Raw genomic sequence first — 19,620 nt, forward strand, 5'->3', positions numbered from 1 at the left:
AACATAAGAAGAACAGTGCACGACCGTGCAACTCTTGCACCACCGTGCGACCAAACAGAGAAAGATCCATGCATGGTCGTGCAAACCTGCATGATAGTGCCCCCCACGACCGCAGCCAAAGAATGCACGGTCGTGCCATCCTGCACTGCCGTACCCCAGGAGCAGAGCCCCAGATACACACGGTCGTGCCAATTGGCACAGCAGTGCAGCACGACTAGAGATAAAAGAAGTCACGACCGTGCCAATTCTGCACGGCTGTGCTACTCAACCCGAAGGGAGAAGGCAGTTGGCTTTGCAGATCTCGCACGGCCGTGGCACGGGCCGTGCGGCGCCCATGCTCTAACCTATATAAGGGTCACGAACCCTATTCTTGGGGGCATCTTTGGTTCGGGACTTCGTCCCTCTCCTTGGGAAAGGGTTCTCTCCTTCGGGGGAAACCCTAGAGCTTCATCCACCGCCATCCCTAGACATTCTGTCCATCTCCAGAGCAAGGAGGCATCCCTAAGACATCGGAAACCTCGGCAAGCATCTCTTCTTCCCCTTCTTCTCAAATCAAGGGTTGTAAGTATGCTTTACTTTATGTTTTGGAGTTGTTCTTTCATCGCAATGGAGTAGATATCCTCTTCTAGGATTAGGGAGTATTTGTAATGTGATGGAGATGTAGAACTATGTAGATTCGTCATATTTCTATTCAATGACTTGTTAATGCCTTGTTCATGATGAATTGTGTGTGTGACCTTTGCACGCTTTGTTGATTGATGTGGGGGATTGTTAATCACGCAAAGGAGATATCCTAGAGCGTATTGACCAAGGTGCCCTAGTGACAAGGGTAACCCTTTTCGGACGTCTAGGACATTCCCTTAAAAGGAGAAACAATCCCTTAGGAATTGCTGCTCTCGTAGAAAAAATTCTCTAGATCATATACCCGAGGGACCTTAGTGACAAGAGAAATCCATTCACGGGCATCTAGGACATTCTCTTGAAAGGAGAGGCAATTCCTCCATAAGGAAGTAGGAAACTGTACCAAATCTTTACCTTTATCCTTATTGTTATCTACTAAACATGTATTCCTATGATCTACCGAGGCGCTCTCGTGACAGGGGTTAACCGTTACAGGATTTCACAGAAATCATCTCTATTCGATACTTAGGGATATTGACCAATTTAACTTCCTGCAAGAGCATGGACACAGAGGGTAGAAACTAAGCAATCTAAGTAATATCTCCTAGTATTATAATGAAACCGAAATACTAGAATCCGTTTCCCAAAGCTCATTCCCTCCAAGATAAATTCTCTCTCTCTCCTCTCTCTCCGTCTCAACCTTCTTTCCCTCTCTTTAATCACACTCATTAGTTCGTAAGCGTCAAAGCCAACTTTCAACCATCTAGATAACTTACTTTGTGACATCTCTAATGTTTAATCAACAGTCTCTGTGGTTCGATAATCTTATATATTACTGACGACGAATTCGTGTACTTGCGGAATCGTAACAAGTTTTTGACACCGTTACCGGGGACTGTTCGCATTAACTTTAGTAGATTAGCGATTTAGTTAATCTAGACTTGTGAATAGTTTTTGTTTTTTTCATTTTCATAATAAAAAAAATCTGCATTTTCTTTCTTGTCTTTAAATTCCACATTTTGTTTCTTGTTTTTCATATAACATTTTATTTCTTATCTTTAATCCTTCATTTTTGTTTTTACTCAAAATTTCTTTTCTTGAATATCGATGAGCACTAACATGTCAAGCAGACCCTTAAGATATTTCTTGGCACCTATTTCTACAAGATTTATGTCTCCCATTGTGTAACCTCATATTGAAGTAGAAAATTTTCAACTAGACCCAGAGTTAATTTTCATGATACAAGGTCACAAATTTGGAGGAAAAGTATTAGAAAGTCCTTATCTGCATCTTGAGACATTTCTAGAGCTTTGTGATATGGTGAATTGTGAAGGAGTGTCAGCAGATGCAGTTCGATTGATGACATTTCCTTTTAGTATTAAGGATAAAGCAAGGACTTGGTTATATTCTCTCTATCCTCAAAGCATCACAAGTTGGGAACAATTGGAGAAGCAATTTCTGAATCATTTTTTTCCTCCAAGCAGAACAATTTACATGAGGAATTGCATCACAAATTTTGCTCAAGTATATGGGGAATCATTATTTGAAATATGAGATAGATTTAAGAGTCTTCAAAGGTAGTGTCCTCATCATGGTTTGGAAAAATGGTTGACCTTGCATATATTCTATAGGAGAATTTCTTTCTCAAATAAGTGTTTGCTAGATTCTTTGGCTGGAGGTTCTTTTATGGACAAAAGTATAGACGAAGCATATACCTTGATTCATCAAGTAACATTGAACCTCCATGAATAGTTAAACAAAAGTTGGATGGAATCTCCCTCAGAAATTCAAGAAGTACAAGCCATATATACAAGAGAGCCTATCAAACAAAATACAATTCAACCATCCAAGAGTTTTGAAATCCACAAGTCACAAAATGAGGAGTTCAAACATTTAGGGGCAAATATTGATAGCATTATTTCAAAATGGTTCAAACAAGATCCCCCTCCTACATAGACAGTGTCTAGTGAACAGTGTAATAATTTTAAGTTGAGAAGTGGCAAGAATCATGAAGAACTACCGAAGAAGGATTCATTTAGAATTGAGGAGAAGAACAATAGAAGACCTCAAGAACTCAGTTTCATTACTCCAGGAAGTTTCCAAAGGCCACAAGTATCTTTCCCTCAACGATTGATCACATCTACACTAGATAAGCAAGTTGGACCCCCTCCGCAAGCTCAAAGGGAATATGGGAAAAAGGAAGTACCTTTCTCAAGACCTTCACTAAAGGTTCCTTTTCCACAAAGGCTAGTGAGGGTCAATGAAAACGAAGACTTTGGCAAATTTTGTGACACTAATATGGTTGAGTGTAGATTTCTGGATGTATATGAAGATGAGGACTCTTCATATGAGGATTGTGATGATAATGCAGTGGATAACAAGTTTTCAGATTTACCTTCTGGTTTACGGGTGTTATGATGAAATTGAATTTTCAGATGATGAACGTGATGCGGTAGATCAACTTAAAACTGCAAATGAAGTTAGTGATCCTCCTATAGATGATTCTCCTACTGAGGACATTGATGTTGGTTTATTTTTTGATGCCTGTGTTGATGATGATATTATGAAAGGAAGTGTAGGAAGCTATGTTGTGGAAGCAGCATCTCAAGAATCACTCCTTTATCCACACAACCTTCTGAGATTATGTGAGTTGCAAAGATTGAACATGTTGTGGACCAATGTGTAGGGACTTGTGCAATAGAAGCAAAGCCCCAAGAATCACCACTTTTAGAGGCATCACTACTTGAGCTAGAGCCAATACAAGATTCAAAAGTCACATTCACATGTTTAGAACTTTCAGGTATCTCTCAGCAAAGTAAGGTTAGTATCCTTTGTGATCTTTTGGAAAATTTCATAGATGTACCAATAGTAGATTTTGTTGGATGTGATTCAATTTGTGATACATGCTCAGTTCATCTTAATAAGGTTCTAGTTCTATCTAATATAGCATGCTTGGGAGAGGTATGTTTTTCTTTTGGGTGTGCAGATTTTCATGAGGCCTATAATTGGAAGCTCGATCTGAACCGTTTTCGACCTCCTGAAAGAATTTTCAAGAAGACGAAGATGGAGAGAGCGATTCTTCACTTTTTGATGAAAGCCCCCTCCATAATAAGAGCTCTTGGTAAGAGGGTGATGAAATATCTTACCCCTCCAAGAGCGAGATTTCGATGAATCTAATGAGGTGGTCAAGCTAATGACCTTAAACAAGTGCTTCTTGGGAGGCAACCCAAGTTCAATCTTGTTTTCATTCATATTTTTAGTTCCTTTCTAGTTTCATTTCTTTCCTCATAATAAGCATGTATCATCTACTTAATTTTTGTTGTCAATTTTCTTTTATAGGACTTAAAGTTTAGGAGGAATGCAATTACATGATGGAGAAGTTAATGATATGGGCATTTGACACGCATCATTTGGTAACTTCTCTTACTTTTAATCTCCTCCACATTATTTTTAGTTTTCATTGGGACAATAAAAAGTTAAAGTCTGGGGGGATGCATTAGATGCATTTAGTTTAGTTTTTGCTTATTTATTTTGTATAATAAATTTTTCCTAGTTGCATCATTTATCATATCATGATTGTTTGTTCCTTAATGCAAAATACTAGCACGTTTCATCTAGATATTTATGTTGTGTGATTTGGTATGCTAGTATGCCTATTGATCTTTATTTTCCTATCCATAGTAGCATGAAGTGAACATTGTTATTACTAGAAGAATTTGAATGTTGGCTTAGTTTTAGGATCTCTTCACAATATGCTTGACTTTGATGGTAGATATTTTTGAAAATAGTCAGGATCCATAGAACCAGACTAGTACTCTTGCTTCTATGGTGACCTCTCAACTACATTTTAGTTACTGGATAAACTCAAATCATGTAAGCTCATTTGGAAAAATCAATCAAAAAAAAAAATGAAAGTTCATTTGATCAAGTTTGATACTTTTCGAACATAAAAATAATGAATAAGGGATAAAAAAATAGTTATCGTGAGTGGAAACTAGCAATTCACCCCTTTGAGACCGAGTCAGGTTACTGGGGAAATGAATGCTATGTTTCTCTTGATACTGAGTATTCCTTTGAGACCTTGTGTAGATGATGCATAACATTTTTGAGGGGAAAGAACCTTGCATGTGGCAGGTAAGTGTCTATCGCCGGAAGTATGAGGAACACGGTTAAATGAATAATTGACTAGGCTTAGAGGTTGACACTTGAAAAGGTTAAGCCACTTATTACACTAAGCATGGAGAACTTCTACTTAGGCCACACCCAAATAATTTTTGTATCATGCTCATCAATGAAACTATATGATAGATTTATATTGATTCATTAGGGATTATTACATGCCATCTACATACATAAATCTAGATTGCGGGTTCTGCTTGAGGACAAGCAAAGGTTCAAGTCTGGGGGTGTGATGTGTGTAAATATTATGATCATTTATGCAAATTTTAACGCACATTCACTTGCTTTATACGTATATATTCTTTGCATGATCGTCTCTTTTATCATATACTCATCATGAATACTCTTTTATTCAGAGATCTGCTCTTTGTTTGGTTTTATATTGATAGGGACACCTTTTGGAGCAAAAACAGTGATTGTCGACGCACCAGAATGAGGCAGAGAACACGGTCATGTAACCCGCACGACCGTGTGGCAATATAGAAGAAGAACAGTGCACGATCGTGCAACTCTTGCATGACTGTGCGACTAAACAAAGAAGGATCCATGCATGGTCGTGTAAACCTGCACGACTGTGCCCCCCACGACTGCAGCTAAAGAGTGCACGACCATGCCATCCTGCACGGTCGTGCCCCAGGAGCAGAGCCCCAGATCCACATGGTCGTGTCAATTGGCACGGCTGTGCAGCACGGCCAGAGACAAAAGAAGGCACGACCGTGCCACAGACCGAGCCTCTTATATGTTGATGTACTTGGTCGCTCTTTCAAACAGATGGTTGAAATCGCTAGGGGAATTCTTGATCAATGACAGGAAGAGGTTCCCATCCGTAAGCCCTTGGGAAAAAAAACTCATCAAAATTTTTGGAGTGGCCAAAGGGATGCCCATGACTACTTAGTTGAACCATTTAATGTACGCCCTCAGCGCGTCCTTGGACTCTTTCGTGAGGGAAAATAAACTCAGTGTTGTCTTGTGGTACCTTCGGCTGCCGTCGAAGTGGTGAAGGAATGTCTTGTAGAAATCCTTGAAGTAGCAAATGGAGTCGGTTGGAAGCCGGTTAAACCATCTCTATGTCGAGTCAGAGAGAGTAGTTAGGAACACTCGACACTTTATATCATCATGCATTGGTGGAATATAGCTGCATTTTCGAACATGAGCAGGTGGTCCTCTAGGCCAATCTCTCCTTCGTACTCCTTGATCACTGAGGGTCGGAAAATAACTCGACAGTTTATCTTCCAATATTTTTAGGGAGAATAACATACTTATCCGCTCAGGGGAGTCTACTGGCCATTGGAGCTTTCCCCTTCCAATTATCTTAAGCGGGTGCATCTCTAGAAAATGACCCTTGGGGCCTCTTTGCCCTGCCTATATCATCGAAGGGCATGCGAAACAGTGCTTGGTGATATGCAAGCAGGGATGAGGCATGGGAGGAAGGCTTATCGGTCGTGTAGGCGCCTACATGAAGCTGACCGGAGGAGGAGGAGCTGGTGGAAACCCAAATGGCCCTTCCACTCGGGGCCCTTTCTTGGTATGTGGGCCTATAATTGATACAACTGGGTAATTCGTCAAAGGATACCCGACTGTTACTTGCTATTGTTGCACCAACTTTTACACTCTACCAACTACAAGTAACTCTAGGTCCTCTTGCAACAAAGTAACTATTGTGAATCGTCCAACTTCTTCCATCTTCGTCTTTCAGATTCAGGCAAAGTTTTCGTAGACGACGTTAAATTTGATCTTTTTTAAAATCAGGGAAGACGGACAACTGGCTAGGTGGCTTCGACTTTGATCGTGAAAAGACTTTGAATTGGAAGAAGGTAGCATTGAGTGGTCCTACGTGTCAAAAAATAATGTAGAGGGAAAAAAACATCAACAACTGAGCTAGGGAGGGGCCTCCGATGCAAACAGGGAGGGGACTCCGACGTAGACACTCCGACGCTTAAGTTAGACAATTAGTCGAGAGAGAAAAATGGAATGCGACATACAATGAAAATTAGTAGTGAGATCCGAATGTGTAATCTAGTGTACCTATGTCTTTACGAGGAGACCCCTTATATAGTGCTAGTTTTCCTCTATACAAATATTGATGTATTTCTAAAAAAAAACAGACTATTTTAGCATTCTAACAACTTTATTAAAATCGACCTACTATTTCTGTGCTTTATAGGGTAGAAGTTTTCTTTGTGTGGATTGCACAGGAAATATTCCTCTGATTTTTTGACAACTGTTATACAAAATGCTAAACAGGAATATTGGGTCGTTGGATTAGTGGCCCGGAATATGTTTTGTGTTGGAACCCTAAGGTTATTTTGATGTTATCAAACAAGTTAAGTTAGGTCCTGTGAGTTTTTTATCCCTGTGTCTAAGTGTGCAGGAACTTAGGAGCACAAAAAGTCGAGCGGAAGACGCGACTGGCGAGAAGGATAGCACGGGAAGAGAGCCGACGGGCTCGGTGCATCTGAGGGACGGAAGAGTTGCGGAAGAGTACACCGATGGACGAGAAGAATGTACACAACGTTCAAGGGATGAGAAGCCAGAGCGGAAGCCTGCTCGAGGAGAAGGCTGAAATTGGGTTCGGGTGAGCCTTATTTCGGTTGGCTGAAATCACCCAAGCGAGCGGAGCTGGAGCGGAAGACCCGGACAGAGGCGAGAAGCACCGAAGCAGAGAGCCGGGACCAAAAAAGTCAACCTTATTGACTTTACCGGGCGCCCGAAACCTCTTTTTATTCACGGTCAACATGGATGTTGACCATTGTGAAGGAGATAAAGTTTTATCCCCTTCTAGGCGTCAGAAACTCTTCCAGGCGCCCTGACCAAGGCTATAAATACAACATTGGTCCAGAAGCTTGACAACAATAAGAATTACTGAGCAACACTTGTATACGCTTTCCACTTTGTTTAGCTTCTTCAGTTTTGTGCGTAAATTGCTGTAAAGAAGATTCTCCACCTGAAGGATAAAGTAGTGCGATTCATTTCCTTGGATTAACAACCTCTTCGGTTGTAATTAAGTAAAAATTCCGGAGTCTCTTTCTTTTTTGTTCTTTTAATTATTTTTTGTAAGTGTTCGTTATTTAAGTTAATTGTTCGAGAAGGGTTTCTTTTGTAATTTGTGCAGAGCTATTTAACCCCTCCCCTTCTAGCCGGCCAAATGGGGTCCAACAAGTGGTATAAGAGCCAGGATGCTTCAGGAGGACTAATCGTCAAACAAAGCACATGAAATGGTCGAACCAAACATCTTCCCACCAAAATTCAAGGGAAAATTTGCCAGCTGGAAGAAGAGAATGGAGGTATTTTTCAAAACAGACTTCGATTTATTATTAATAATGAAATTCGATTTTGATGCACTCGAAGGCAAGCAAAAATATCAATGGACGAAGAAGGAACAAGCCGACTTCGTGGTAAACGACAAAGCAGAGTTTCATCTATTAAGCGTCCTCCCGCCACAAGAAATCAACCGGATCGGAGATTTTGGGTCCGCCAAGGAGCTCCGGGAAAAATTCCTAGAACTTCACGAAGGGACATCAAATGCGAAACTTACGAGACGGGACTTACTTCGTAACGAGATCAGGAACCTCCGATTTGAAGAAAGCGAAACGATTGCACACCTTTACTCGAGGATTAAGGAGCTCATCACCGGACTTTCGAATCTCGGAGAAATAGTGAGCAACCGAGATTCGCTAAGGTATGCTCTTAATGCATTCCTTAGGAATACAAAATGAGCATCACTAGTAGATGCATTCTATATCTCTAAGGATCTAGAAATTGTTACCTTAGAAAAATTATTTTCGACTTTTGAAGTCCATGAGTCAAGATGTTCAGATACGAAGAAGGAGCCAACGTACAATATTGCCTTTAAAGTAAGGATGAGCGAACAAGACTCGGAATCCTCCCTTGAGGACGAAGAAACGACAATGATGGAAAGGCGATTTAAGAAATTAATTAAATCTAGACAAACTAACCATTCGCAGGGTAGAAAGAAAAGGACGATTAGATGCTACCACTGCAACGAAAAAGGGCACGTCAAAGACAACTGCCCCAACCTAAGGAACAAGGACAAGGACAAAAGAAAGAAGCCTGTCCAAACGAACAAGTACAAAATACTAAAGGTGACGTGGGACGATACGTTGTCCGAATTGGAAGTCGAGGCTTTATCCGAACTTGCATTAATGGCAAGTCATCAAGAAGATGAACACGAATTAAGCTCATCCGAAATGAGCATCGATGAAGGGGAGCTACATCAGAAGAAAGTAACAGTTCAGGGGAGCTACAGATAACGAAGTCGACAAGGTAAGTCAGGTACGATCTCTTCCACTTGACAAGTTATTTAAGTTTGTGAAATTATTAACCAAAGATTGTTGCAAACTTGAAATAAAAAATAAAAAATTAATTCTAGCAAAATCTTGCCCATTAGAAGAATTTGACAAAATTAAATTGGGAAATGATATTTTGCAAAAACAAAAGTAACTTAAAAAATAATGCATGCTCATATAACACAAATTTTAGAAAATTCAATAACCTAAATTAGTATTTTAGATATCACAAAGGACAAATTAGAAATATTTCAAAGAAATATATCCCTAAAAATTTTTAATTAATCTAGTTGGCTGGAACCTATATTGGGTTCCAAAGTTTTGTCTAACTTGAATTTTAATTTAGACTTAGCGCTTTCAACAAAAAATTAAACGTTTAATTTGCTTATGCGACTTTGTCTAGAAGTGGTTGATGATCCAATAACTAAGAAGGCCTAGTGTCTCGCCACAGCCTGGAATGCAAATATTGAAATAAAATATTTAATTGACTAACTGATAAAGCATTAAAAATTGAAATTAGGTAATGCTTTGAATAGTTATTCGATTTTTTTTTTGAAAATTTTAATCTGTTTAACTTAAAAAAAATTTTCTTGTGCTTTATCAAAATGTATTTTATATGTTGCATAAATTTAAATTAAAAAAAACTTAGTATTTTTTTTACATAGAAATTTTTTACTTAATTTTTTTAAATATCAAATTTACTTTACCAAAATTCCTACAAAAATTAATTCTTAAAAATTTATTTAATTGAGAAATTTTTTTATTTTTTTACTTAGAAAATGTTTCTAAAATTATTACATTTGTAGAGCTATCAAAATTGTTCTCAATATGTTCAAAATCAGTGTTTACTTAGAAATTCCTTTTTTCTTGAAAATTTTTCATTTTTAAACTTAGATTTTTTTTTTTAAAAAAAAAATTCTTACTTAGAAATTTTTTGAAAAGTTTTTTTTAAAAAAATTTATTTTCAAAATTATTACCCTTAGATGTTTCTTGGTACCCCATTTTTGTGTGATCAAAGGGGGAGAAGGAAAATGTTAAGTCTAGGGGGGAGGTAGATTTTCAAATTAATATTCTTTTAATTCATTGTTTCTAGTAAAATCTTGCCCATTAGAAGAATTTGACAAGATTAAATTGGAAAATGATATTTTGCAAAAAAAAAAAAAAGTAACTTAAAAAATAATGCATGCTCATATAACACAAGTTTTAGAAAATTCAATAACCTAAATTAGTATTTTAGATATCACAAAGGACAAATTAGAAATATTTCAAAGAAATATATCCCTAAAAATTTTTTAATTAATCTAATTGGCTGGAACCTATATTGAGTTCCAAGTCTTGTCTAACTTGAATTTTAATTTAGACTTAGCGCTTTTAGCAAAAAAATTAAACACTTAATTTCCTTATGCGACTTTTTCTAGAAGTGGTTGATGATCCAATAACTAAGAAAACCTAGTGCCTCGCCACAGGGAAGGCAAATATTGAAATAAAATATTTAATTAGCTAACTGATAAAACATTAAAAATTGAAATTAGGTAATGCTTTGAATAGTTATTCAATTTTTTTTTTGAAAATTCTAATCTGTTTAACTTAAAAAAAAATTTCTCGCGCTTTATCAAAATGTATTTTATATGTTGCATAAATTTAAATTAAAAAAACTTAGTATTTTTTTTTTTTTTTTACATAGAAATTTTTTACTTATTTTTTTTAAATATCAGATTTACTTTACCAAAATTTCTAAAAAAATAATTCTTAAAAATTTATTTAACTGAGAACATTTTTCAATTTTTTTTACTTAGAAAATGTTTCTAAAATTATTACATTTGTGGAGCTATCAAAATTGTTCTCAATATTTTCAAAATCTTGTTTACTTAGACATTCCTTTTTACTTGAAAATTTTTCATTTTTAAACTTAGATTTTTTTTTTTAAAAAATCTTACTTAGAAGTTTTTTGATAAGTTTTTTTAAAAAAAATTATTTTCAAAATTATTACCCTTAGATGTTTCTTGGTACCCCATTTTTGTGTGATCAAAGGGGGAGAAGGAAAAGATTAAGTCTAGGGGAGGTAGATTTTCAAATTAATATTATTTTAATTTTTGCACTTTATTACAAAATTTATTGTTTTCACTTTTTGTATGTTTACCCTAGCTTAACTTGGGTTACTCACATCAAAAATAGAGAGATTGTTGGAACCCCAAGGTTGTTTTGATTTGATCAAACAAGTTAAGTTAGGTCTTGTAGGTTTTATCCATATGTCTAAGTGTGTAGGAGCTTGGGAGCTTAGGAGTACAGGAAGTTGAGCGAAAGACAAGGCTAGCGAGAAGGATGACACGGGAAGTGAGCCGACGGGATCTATACATCCGAGGGACGGAAGAGCTGTTGAAGAGTATACCGATGGACGAGAAGAATGTGCGTGACGTTTGAGGGACGAGAAGCCAGAACGGAAGCCTGTTCGAGGAGAAGGCCGAAATTGGGTTCGGGTGAACCTTATTTCGGTTGGCTGAAATCACCCAAGCGAGCGGAGTTGGAGCGGAAGACTCGGACTGAGGCGAGCAGCACCAGAGCAGAGATCCCAGACCGAAAAAGTCAACAAGGTTGACTTTAAGGGTCCAGGCGCTCGGACCCATTCCGGGCACCCGGAACCTCTTTTTATCCATGGTCGATGTGGATGTTGACCGTTGCGAAGGAGATAAAGTTTTATCCCCTTATAGGCGCTCCGACCAAGGCTATAAATACAACTTTGGTCCAGAAACTTGACAACAACAAGAATTACTGAGCAACACTTGCATACACTTTCCACTTTGTTTAGCTTCTTCAGTTTTGTGCATTAATTACTGTAAAGAAGCTTCTCCGCCTGAAGGAGAAAGTAGTGCGATTCATTTCCTTAGATTAACAAGCTCCCCGGTTGTAACTAAGTAAAAATTCCAGAGTCTCTTTTTTGTTCATTTAATTATTTTTTGCAAGTGTTCGTTATTTAAGTTAATTGTCCGATAAGGATTTCTTTTGTAATTTGTGCGGGACTATTCAATCCCCCGACCAACTGAGGTCTAACATTTTGATGGTAGGCCGACCGAGTCCCCTTTAACGTCCTGTCATACCTCATTCTTTGATGGAGTCGGGTCAGCTAAGGAATGTTGGCCACTTTGAAGACTTAGCCTCCTCTCGCCTAGAGAGTCCGGTTGGACCTCATTCTCGAACGGGATCGAGTTGGCTAAGAAATGTTGACCACCTTGAGGACTCAACCTCTGCTCTGTCAGATCGAGAGAACTTGGCTCTGAATCGTACTAATATAGTTCAGGGTTCCATGGAATTGGGGGATTCACAATCCGATCGGGTTGACCATCTTAGTCAGATCATACTATCGTACTAGCCTCGAGTGTTGACATTTTCTTGATTTATTTTGACATGTCATATCATCCAACCTTATTTATTTCGACCTCATTCGTCATATCAATAATAATAATAATAATAATAATAATAATAATAATAATAATAATAAATAAATAAATAAATAAATAAATTATTTTTTTTTTTTAAAAAAAAAAGAGAGTTGGAGATTGTGAAGTTGAAAATCATGAGATTCTTAGTTGTACTTTGACGATCTACGTCGATACAAATCTGGAGACAGACCTTGTGGTATGAGCAGGGGCCGCATGCGTGCCCTACTCCAGTTGGCGTCACTATATACTCGAACTGTTGAACAACAATAAGCCCTCATGTGAGGGGGAACTGAGAGCTAGCTGTTCAGGAAGGATTCACGGGGAGCCATGAAAATGCAATATGATAACACCTCGAGACCTTAAAGAAATGATGTTTGCAGGCGTTCCGCCCAACGAGTTTTGCTGCACCTTTCTATTCCAATGCTTGCCATCACTGAAGGAATCACCATGGTAAATGAACTTTACCATAATGCAAGGGCAATCTTTGACTTCACTGTGTGCTTGTCTTAACTCTCCTTGTTGGAGTCCACTCATCCTGCCACTTGAATTCTGACACTGAGCACAGGAGTGCAGGACTGGTTGCTGTGCAACAGAACAGACAATTTATTCATGGAGAAGGCGAGAAGGCCAGACTCACATTGCTCCTGCATTTAACCATGATATTTTAATAGATAAAATAATTATATATATATATATATATTCTTTACTGTGATATTCCTTACTGTTCTTGGGTTGGGCTTTTCCGTTCGTGTTGAAGAGGCCCATTAGACCATTTCGGCGGATCCATTAGTTGACTCGTTCTTCCTTTAAGCGAACTGACAAAAACGCCCTTAGGGTTTTTGTTCTATGTATTCCCTCGATCGAAGCCTTTCCTGTTCGGGATGTTACGACCGCCCCTTCGGCTCAAGGACGTGTGAGAGTAGGGAGATCGTTGCGAATTCTGCTGCTGAGGCGAGATGCGGGCCAAGGTAATAAGTTTGCTCTGCTCTGATGATGATCTCTTCGAGTGTTTGGTTCCTTCTTCTGTTCCCGTTTCGTTTCCCTCGATTGGGTTTATGGTTGAACATGACGCCAGTTTTTGTTGATGCCCTTTTGTTGTCGAATACATTGAAAAGAGGCAAAATTCGCTCTTGGAAGTAATCTTTCTAGTTGACTGTCTTTTGGAGAGATTTTCTTCGTAAAAATTGGCAATTTTACTACCCAAAAGTTACAAGTAAAATCTCTTCTTTCATATGGCCAGTTAGGTTTTATTTTTGTTTTATTGGTTGTTCTGTACTGTACCATTCACTGGAGTGACTTTCGATCATTGTTATTATTCTTTTTAAAATGGAAAGAAGCGATTCTCGCCGAAATATCTCACCTTTTGAGTCATCATAGGTCTCGTCGTGGGAATTATGAATATTCCTTTCATAGATCTGATAATACCAGTCAAACTCTGTGCATATGTTCCTTCATGTCACCATATTGTTCTTGTTGCTGAGTTTATGCTTTATTTGCTACAGTGGAAGAAGAAGCGTATGAGGAGGCTCAAGAGGAAGCGCCGAAAGATGAGGCAGAGATCTAAGTAGGCCACTATGGACGTGCTCATTTCTTCAACAAAACATCCCTGGCTGTGGTGGTGAGACTAAGTAGGCCGCTATGGATGTGCTCTGTCTTCAAGAATACATTCCTCGCTGTGGTGGTGGTTCTGATTCCATTCTCCACATTTGGGGATTATTGGTGAGCTAGAGCTTTGCATAGTGTTGCTTGTTGCTTAACTTCGTCATTTAGGCATTAATTCAACTGTTTCGAGCAGTTTGATGATGGTGTCAGTTTAATATTTGGTTTCAGTTTATTTTCAAACTTTGGTTATTTCTTTTGGTCTATAACATGTATCAACTGTCAGTTCTACACATTTTATCTTATCTAGTTTTCTTTGAAGCTAATCAAGCTTTTCCAATTAGTGCTCCTTCCATGGAACTACATCCTCTTCTGTTTTTGAGTCTGAAAGTGATAGTTGTTCTAGTCAAGTTGAGAACTGGGTTAGATATGTCGTGTGAGTGGATTGAAGTTGTATTGAGGTTTATCTAGATTGTATTGGAGCGAAACTAGTTTGAGTGGGTAATGCTTGTGCTTGGTTGGAAATTCGAGTGGAGTCAATTACCAAGATCATACTTTGTATCATTTAAATTCTCGTTTGATGTTATGTATAGCTCTTAATAAAGACTATTGATAACGATGTATGGTCGAGGACTGAATTGAGCATTCTAATGCTAGAAGAACCACTAGAATAACTCTCCTTGTTTAGCATGTCTTCTAACTAGGGATGTAAACGAGCTGAATCGAGTCGAATAGTATTAGGCTTGAGTTCGGCTTATTTAAGTTCGAACTTGAATCAAACTTTTATCATGAGGCTCGAGCGTGACTCGTTTTGGAATTATCAAACTCGCGAATAGTTCAAACTCGGTTCGTTTTTAGTTCGATTATCATAGTTAACAAGCTTAATTCGTTAAGCGAGTTTGGGCTCATTTTAGAGCTCATTGTTTGGCTTGTTTTAAGACTTGTTTTAAAGCTCGTTTTGCAGGCTTGTTAAGTGAGCTTGAAAACTTATTTGAATAAATATTCAACAAACCTAATAACTAAAATAATATAAACTCAACACATTATTAAACATCCCAAACTATTATATTAAAATTTCAAACATAACACATTATTGAACATATTTGCGAGTTCTTTAATCGAGCTGAGCTCAAGCTTGAGTTCACGAACCTATAAACGAGAACATTCTCGAACCTTTTAAATGAGCCAAGCTCAAGCCCTTTAAACGAGCCAAGCTCGAGCTTGAGCTTGTGAGCCTATAATCGAATATGTTCGTGAGCTCACGAATCGAATGTCCTTAAGTTCGAGCTCAGCTCGATAAAATTGTTGAGCTCGAAATCGAACTCAAGCTCAGCTTGATAAGATAAACGAACGAACGCGAACAATCTTTTTACCGAAATGAGCTCTGAATAATTCGCGAACCGTTTGATTCATTTACATTCCTACTTCTAACAAGCTTCGTGGTTGCATAATATTAAAATGGATCAGTATGTTCTAGCATAACATCCAGTTGGTTCAAACTCCGGTCAATGCCCGACAAAAGTAAAACAATAATAGAATTTGCTCCTTTGATGAAACGACAAGTATTGAAATCTAACAAGAAGAAAGAAAGGCTTAAGTTAACTCTTCTCTAGGTTTTTTAAAAATGTTTCTGCCTTTTACTACGGTAACATAAGCATGCATCATCAGCGGAGAGGCACGGCAGATGTCTGGGTGTCGACTGATTTGAGCACTTCTTCACCCATTCTCTTGCAACCAACCAATGTCTGAAAAAAACAAACAAAATATTAGACAAAAAGTGATATCTCTGGCCAAGTTTGGTAACACAAGATACTTTGCCTGAAAATAGATTTCAGAGTTCATTCCTAAATACGTGCCCTTGAATTTGTCAAGTGTGATCAGTCAATATTTGTGAGAATCATTTAACCAACTATAGAAGATCCTACAGGCCTTCTGATAACACAACTACATAGCAATCCAAAAAGATTGCTTTGAGGGAAGCCCAAGGGGCAAACAGAGTGTTGGTTAAAGCATCTGAAATATAACACAAAGAAGTTGTCGAATGTAACATAAGATTAGTACTTCTGGTGTACTAGAATTATTTACCGTTCCATCTGAGAAAATATCACCAGTTCGGAATCCTTTGTTCAGAGTATTAGCAACAGCAGCTTCGATCCGCTTTGCGGCTTGCTCTTCACCAAGTCCGTATCGCAAGAGCATGGCAGCACTGAGAACTGTGGCTAATGGATTTGCTTTATCCTAAAATTAAGGCAACGTAAGATGTCTGATGAAAAACAACACTGCATATAGATGAGAAGAGATAACATAAGTCGAAAAGTTTTGTAGATCTACCTGACCAGCAATATCAGGAGCGGAGCCATGGATCGGTTCAAATAGCCCAGGACCCTACAGATATCAGGAATCTGTTACTTGGCAAAAATCCCTATGCCCAATCACTTTAACAAACTAACTAGGCTGTAGATTCGCATACCGATTCAGCAATACTCGCAGATGGAAGCATACCAATGCTTCCAGTAAGCATGGATGCTTCATCTGACAAAATATCTCCAAATATATTGTTTGTCACGATCGTATCGAACTGCAAATCATGTTAAGGATTATTACCTAAATAGGAAAAAATCACGAAGCACAGAAGTAAACAAAAACACCTGCTTTGGGTTCCTAATAAGTTGCATTGCAGCATTGTCCACATACATGTGGGAGATTTCGATATCTGGGAATTCAGAAGCCAAAGCAGTAACCCTCTTCCTCCACAGCATCGAAGCCTAGGTTAGAAAAAAAAACATCCGGTCAAATAAACTGCTATAAAACTATGTGTGAGTATAATAATCTGCCTTAACCATGTGATAAATTTGCATTTGAGGTATAAACTATACAAAACTACAAAACAAAGAGAATGAATTTTTTAAACGCCTCATATAGCCTTTTAGGTAAAAAGTTGAAGAAAGGAATCCATAAAGCTGATTATGGAAGGGGAACAACTATGTCTATCTCGGCTTAACTTTTGTAGGCTTTCTTAACCAAGTGAATGTACAAAGCAGTAACAGTAGTCACTGGTCTAGCAATACCTCCAAAACATTTGCTTTGTCCACAGAGCATAATTTTCCACGTCGTTTTCGAGCAACTTCAAATGCTACTCGTGCAATTCTGTCGATCTGTTTAGAAATTGTCAGAAATGGTTAAACAAATGTGCGAGAAACACAATGCATGAAAAATACCAAGGAACATACATGATGCAATATTTGACGAACAATCATGAAATTCCCATCCCAACTAAATTTTCAATACAAATGTTGTCACCTAGTAATTATTGACTCATCCACAATGTCACTGAAGTCAAATATCATGTATCTTATATGAGGGTAAGGGGTTCTGGCTTCAAACTATAACATGAAATTTAGGTTTTGTGTGCTTGGGGAAACAAGCGGGGAGTAAATTAGAACAAATTATTCTTGAAGTGAGTACCTCAGGGACAGAATAGATTTCAGTGTTGAAACCAATATCTTCACCTCTCTCATTGTATCCAAAGCCTCTAGGATTTCCAAAATAAATTCCTGCAAAAAACAAATTTCTGATGGTTAAGTATCTAGTTACTCTTTGATACTAACCCTTAATCATTTTTACAATTAGGATTCTGGATTAAGTCAGTAAAGCATCATACCTCCGGTAAGTTCTCTAACAACCATTATGTCAACTCCTTCAGCCACCTCTTTCTTCAAAGTTGATGAGTCAACTAGCTAATAGAAAGAACACAGCCAACGTGGTATAATCGGGACAGGTAAATATCACATGTCAAGACATCATAAGGGTTTCTTATTGCAAGATCAGCTAAGCAAAGAATCGTCTCTAATTTAGTAAAGATGAATGCAAAAATTGGTAGCATGGAATAATCAGTCAAATACCCGAAAAAAGGAAGTAATTTTAATCTAACCAATCTATCCACAAGTTAATCAATGTAAAATTCATGAAAGATGGAGGTAAGAAATTTATATCTATGTACTTGTAATATAGGTTCGATTAAAAAGTAATCTTTCTTCATTGCATATCACTTTCAAACAAGTTATTTGCAAATTAAGATGATATATCTTCATGATCCCCTTTATTTGTTTCACAGAACAGAACCCGTGGACCGACTTGCCCACAAATCTCCCACCCACAAGGAAAGGATTTTAAAATATAAATAAAAACATAAACAGTAGTACACTAAAATAACACTAAATGATATACTCGATTTAGAAACAGACCTAAGATAATATACACGGTTTAGAAAGCAAGCTCTTTGGTTAAAACAAAAAGTAATTTAAACCACCATATGATAATATGTGATAGCATGATAAACGGGATGATACAACAATATCTCAGGCTGCATACCAAGCTTAATCAAAATATCACTTTAAGTACCATAACTTTACATTTTAACAATAAATACAGAACTCAATATGTGCATCATTTAGCCAATCATCAAAAACTAATCAAAATAGACAATTGAATCACCCTCTTATGCAGTAAAATCTTACTATCTGGTCAAAATAGGCTAGGAACCATAGTCCTTATCCCATATTAACCTCTGTAGTTGTTATCTCAAGCCTAAAATGATGACCATTTTCACAAAAAAAAAAAAAAATCACCTTTTTTTTGTTCACTTCATTAGCTACAACACACCGTATGATCATTGAAAACAAGTATGTAGCCCTTTAAGATCCAATAGCCTAAGATACCATAAGAGACATAGATGTGCCAAAATTGCTTTTGCAATACCTGCGACAAAACGGTAGCTGGCCTCAAGTTTGCAAAAACACCTAGTCCTGCTCGAAGCTGAAGTAACCCAGTCTCAGGCTTCAGATGCTTCTCATTAGCATCCCACTTGTACCTAAAATCAAAATGTGCGCAGATTAACTCTTGAAATTAAATCAATGTCTCCAGCTTTCATCGTTCAGCAATCCGCACAGGAAAAAAAAAAGAGAAAAAAAAGACGCGATACTAACCCTCCTATAGCTCCTAGAAGGACAGCGTCGGATTCCTTGGCAGCCGTCAGGGTTTCCTCCGGAAGCGGGACGCCAACCGAATCCAGAGCAGAGCCGCCAATAGGCACCTCCCGGAAACGGAATTCGATGCCTGCACACGATAGCAACACAAAGGGAATACATTTATTCGAGGAAATCATAGACCCTAAAGAAAAACTGTGAATTTTCTCGTTAGATTTCACGCCTTCGAAAGATCCGGCGAGGGAGAGCACGTCCTTGGCGACGGAGACGACCTCTCGACCGATGCCGTCGCCGGGGAGGAGGGTGATGCGGTAGCTCCGGGGCGGAGAGGGGGCGGCGGAGCAGCGGATCCGGGCCGGCGGCCGCCTCGGGGAAGCCCGTGTCGCGGACTCGAGGATTAGGGTGTTGGAGGCCCGTGGATCAGTTTGCAAAGCCGCCATCTCCTGCAACTCCGAAACGAGTCTTGAAACAATATTAGGCAAAAAGAACCCT

At 38.2% G+C, this 19,620-nt stretch overlaps 1 protein-coding gene, 1 long non-coding RNA gene and 1 other non-coding gene across 3 annotated transcripts; 1 reads left to right on the forward strand and 2 right to left on the reverse strand.

Annotated features, from left to right (window-relative positions):
• Window positions 1–2,113: 2,113 nt before the first annotated feature.
• Window positions 2,114–2,219, reverse strand: LOC122054437. The gene has a single exon (XR_006132748.1). It is a non-coding gene; the product is annotated as a small nucleolar RNA R71 (small nucleolar RNA).
• Window positions 2,220–13,377: 11,158 nt separating this feature from the next.
• On the forward strand, window positions 13,378–14,486 carry LOC122054204. The gene is made up of 2 exons (XR_006132603.1): window positions 13,378–13,512; window positions 14,047–14,486. It is a non-coding gene; the product is annotated as an uncharacterized LOC122054204 (long non-coding RNA).
• Window positions 14,487–15,568: 1,082 nt separating this feature from the next.
• Window positions 15,569–19,592, reverse strand: LOC122053117 (3-isopropylmalate dehydrogenase 2, chloroplastic-like). The gene is made up of 11 exons (XM_042615000.1): window positions 19,352–19,592; window positions 19,129–19,258; window positions 18,902–19,013; window positions 17,805–17,880; window positions 17,609–17,697; window positions 17,212–17,298; window positions 16,792–16,908; window positions 16,614–16,721; window positions 16,475–16,528; window positions 16,229–16,381; window positions 15,569–15,888 (listed from the first exon to the last, which is right to left on the reverse strand). The coding sequence occupies exons 1-11, from the start codon at window positions 19,566–19,568 to the stop codon at window positions 15,808–15,810; spliced, it is 1,224 nt and encodes a 407-aa protein (XP_042470934.1). The 5' UTR covers window positions 19,569–19,592; the 3' UTR covers window positions 15,569–15,807.
• Window positions 19,593–19,620: the final 28 nt, after the last annotated feature.

Source organism: Zingiber officinale, chromosome 3A (assembly GCF_018446385.1).
Source record: "Zingiber officinale cultivar Zhangliang chromosome 3A, Zo_v1.1, whole genome shotgun sequence".
Taxonomy (NCBI): Eukaryota; Viridiplantae; Streptophyta; class Magnoliopsida; order Zingiberales; family Zingiberaceae; genus Zingiber; species Zingiber officinale.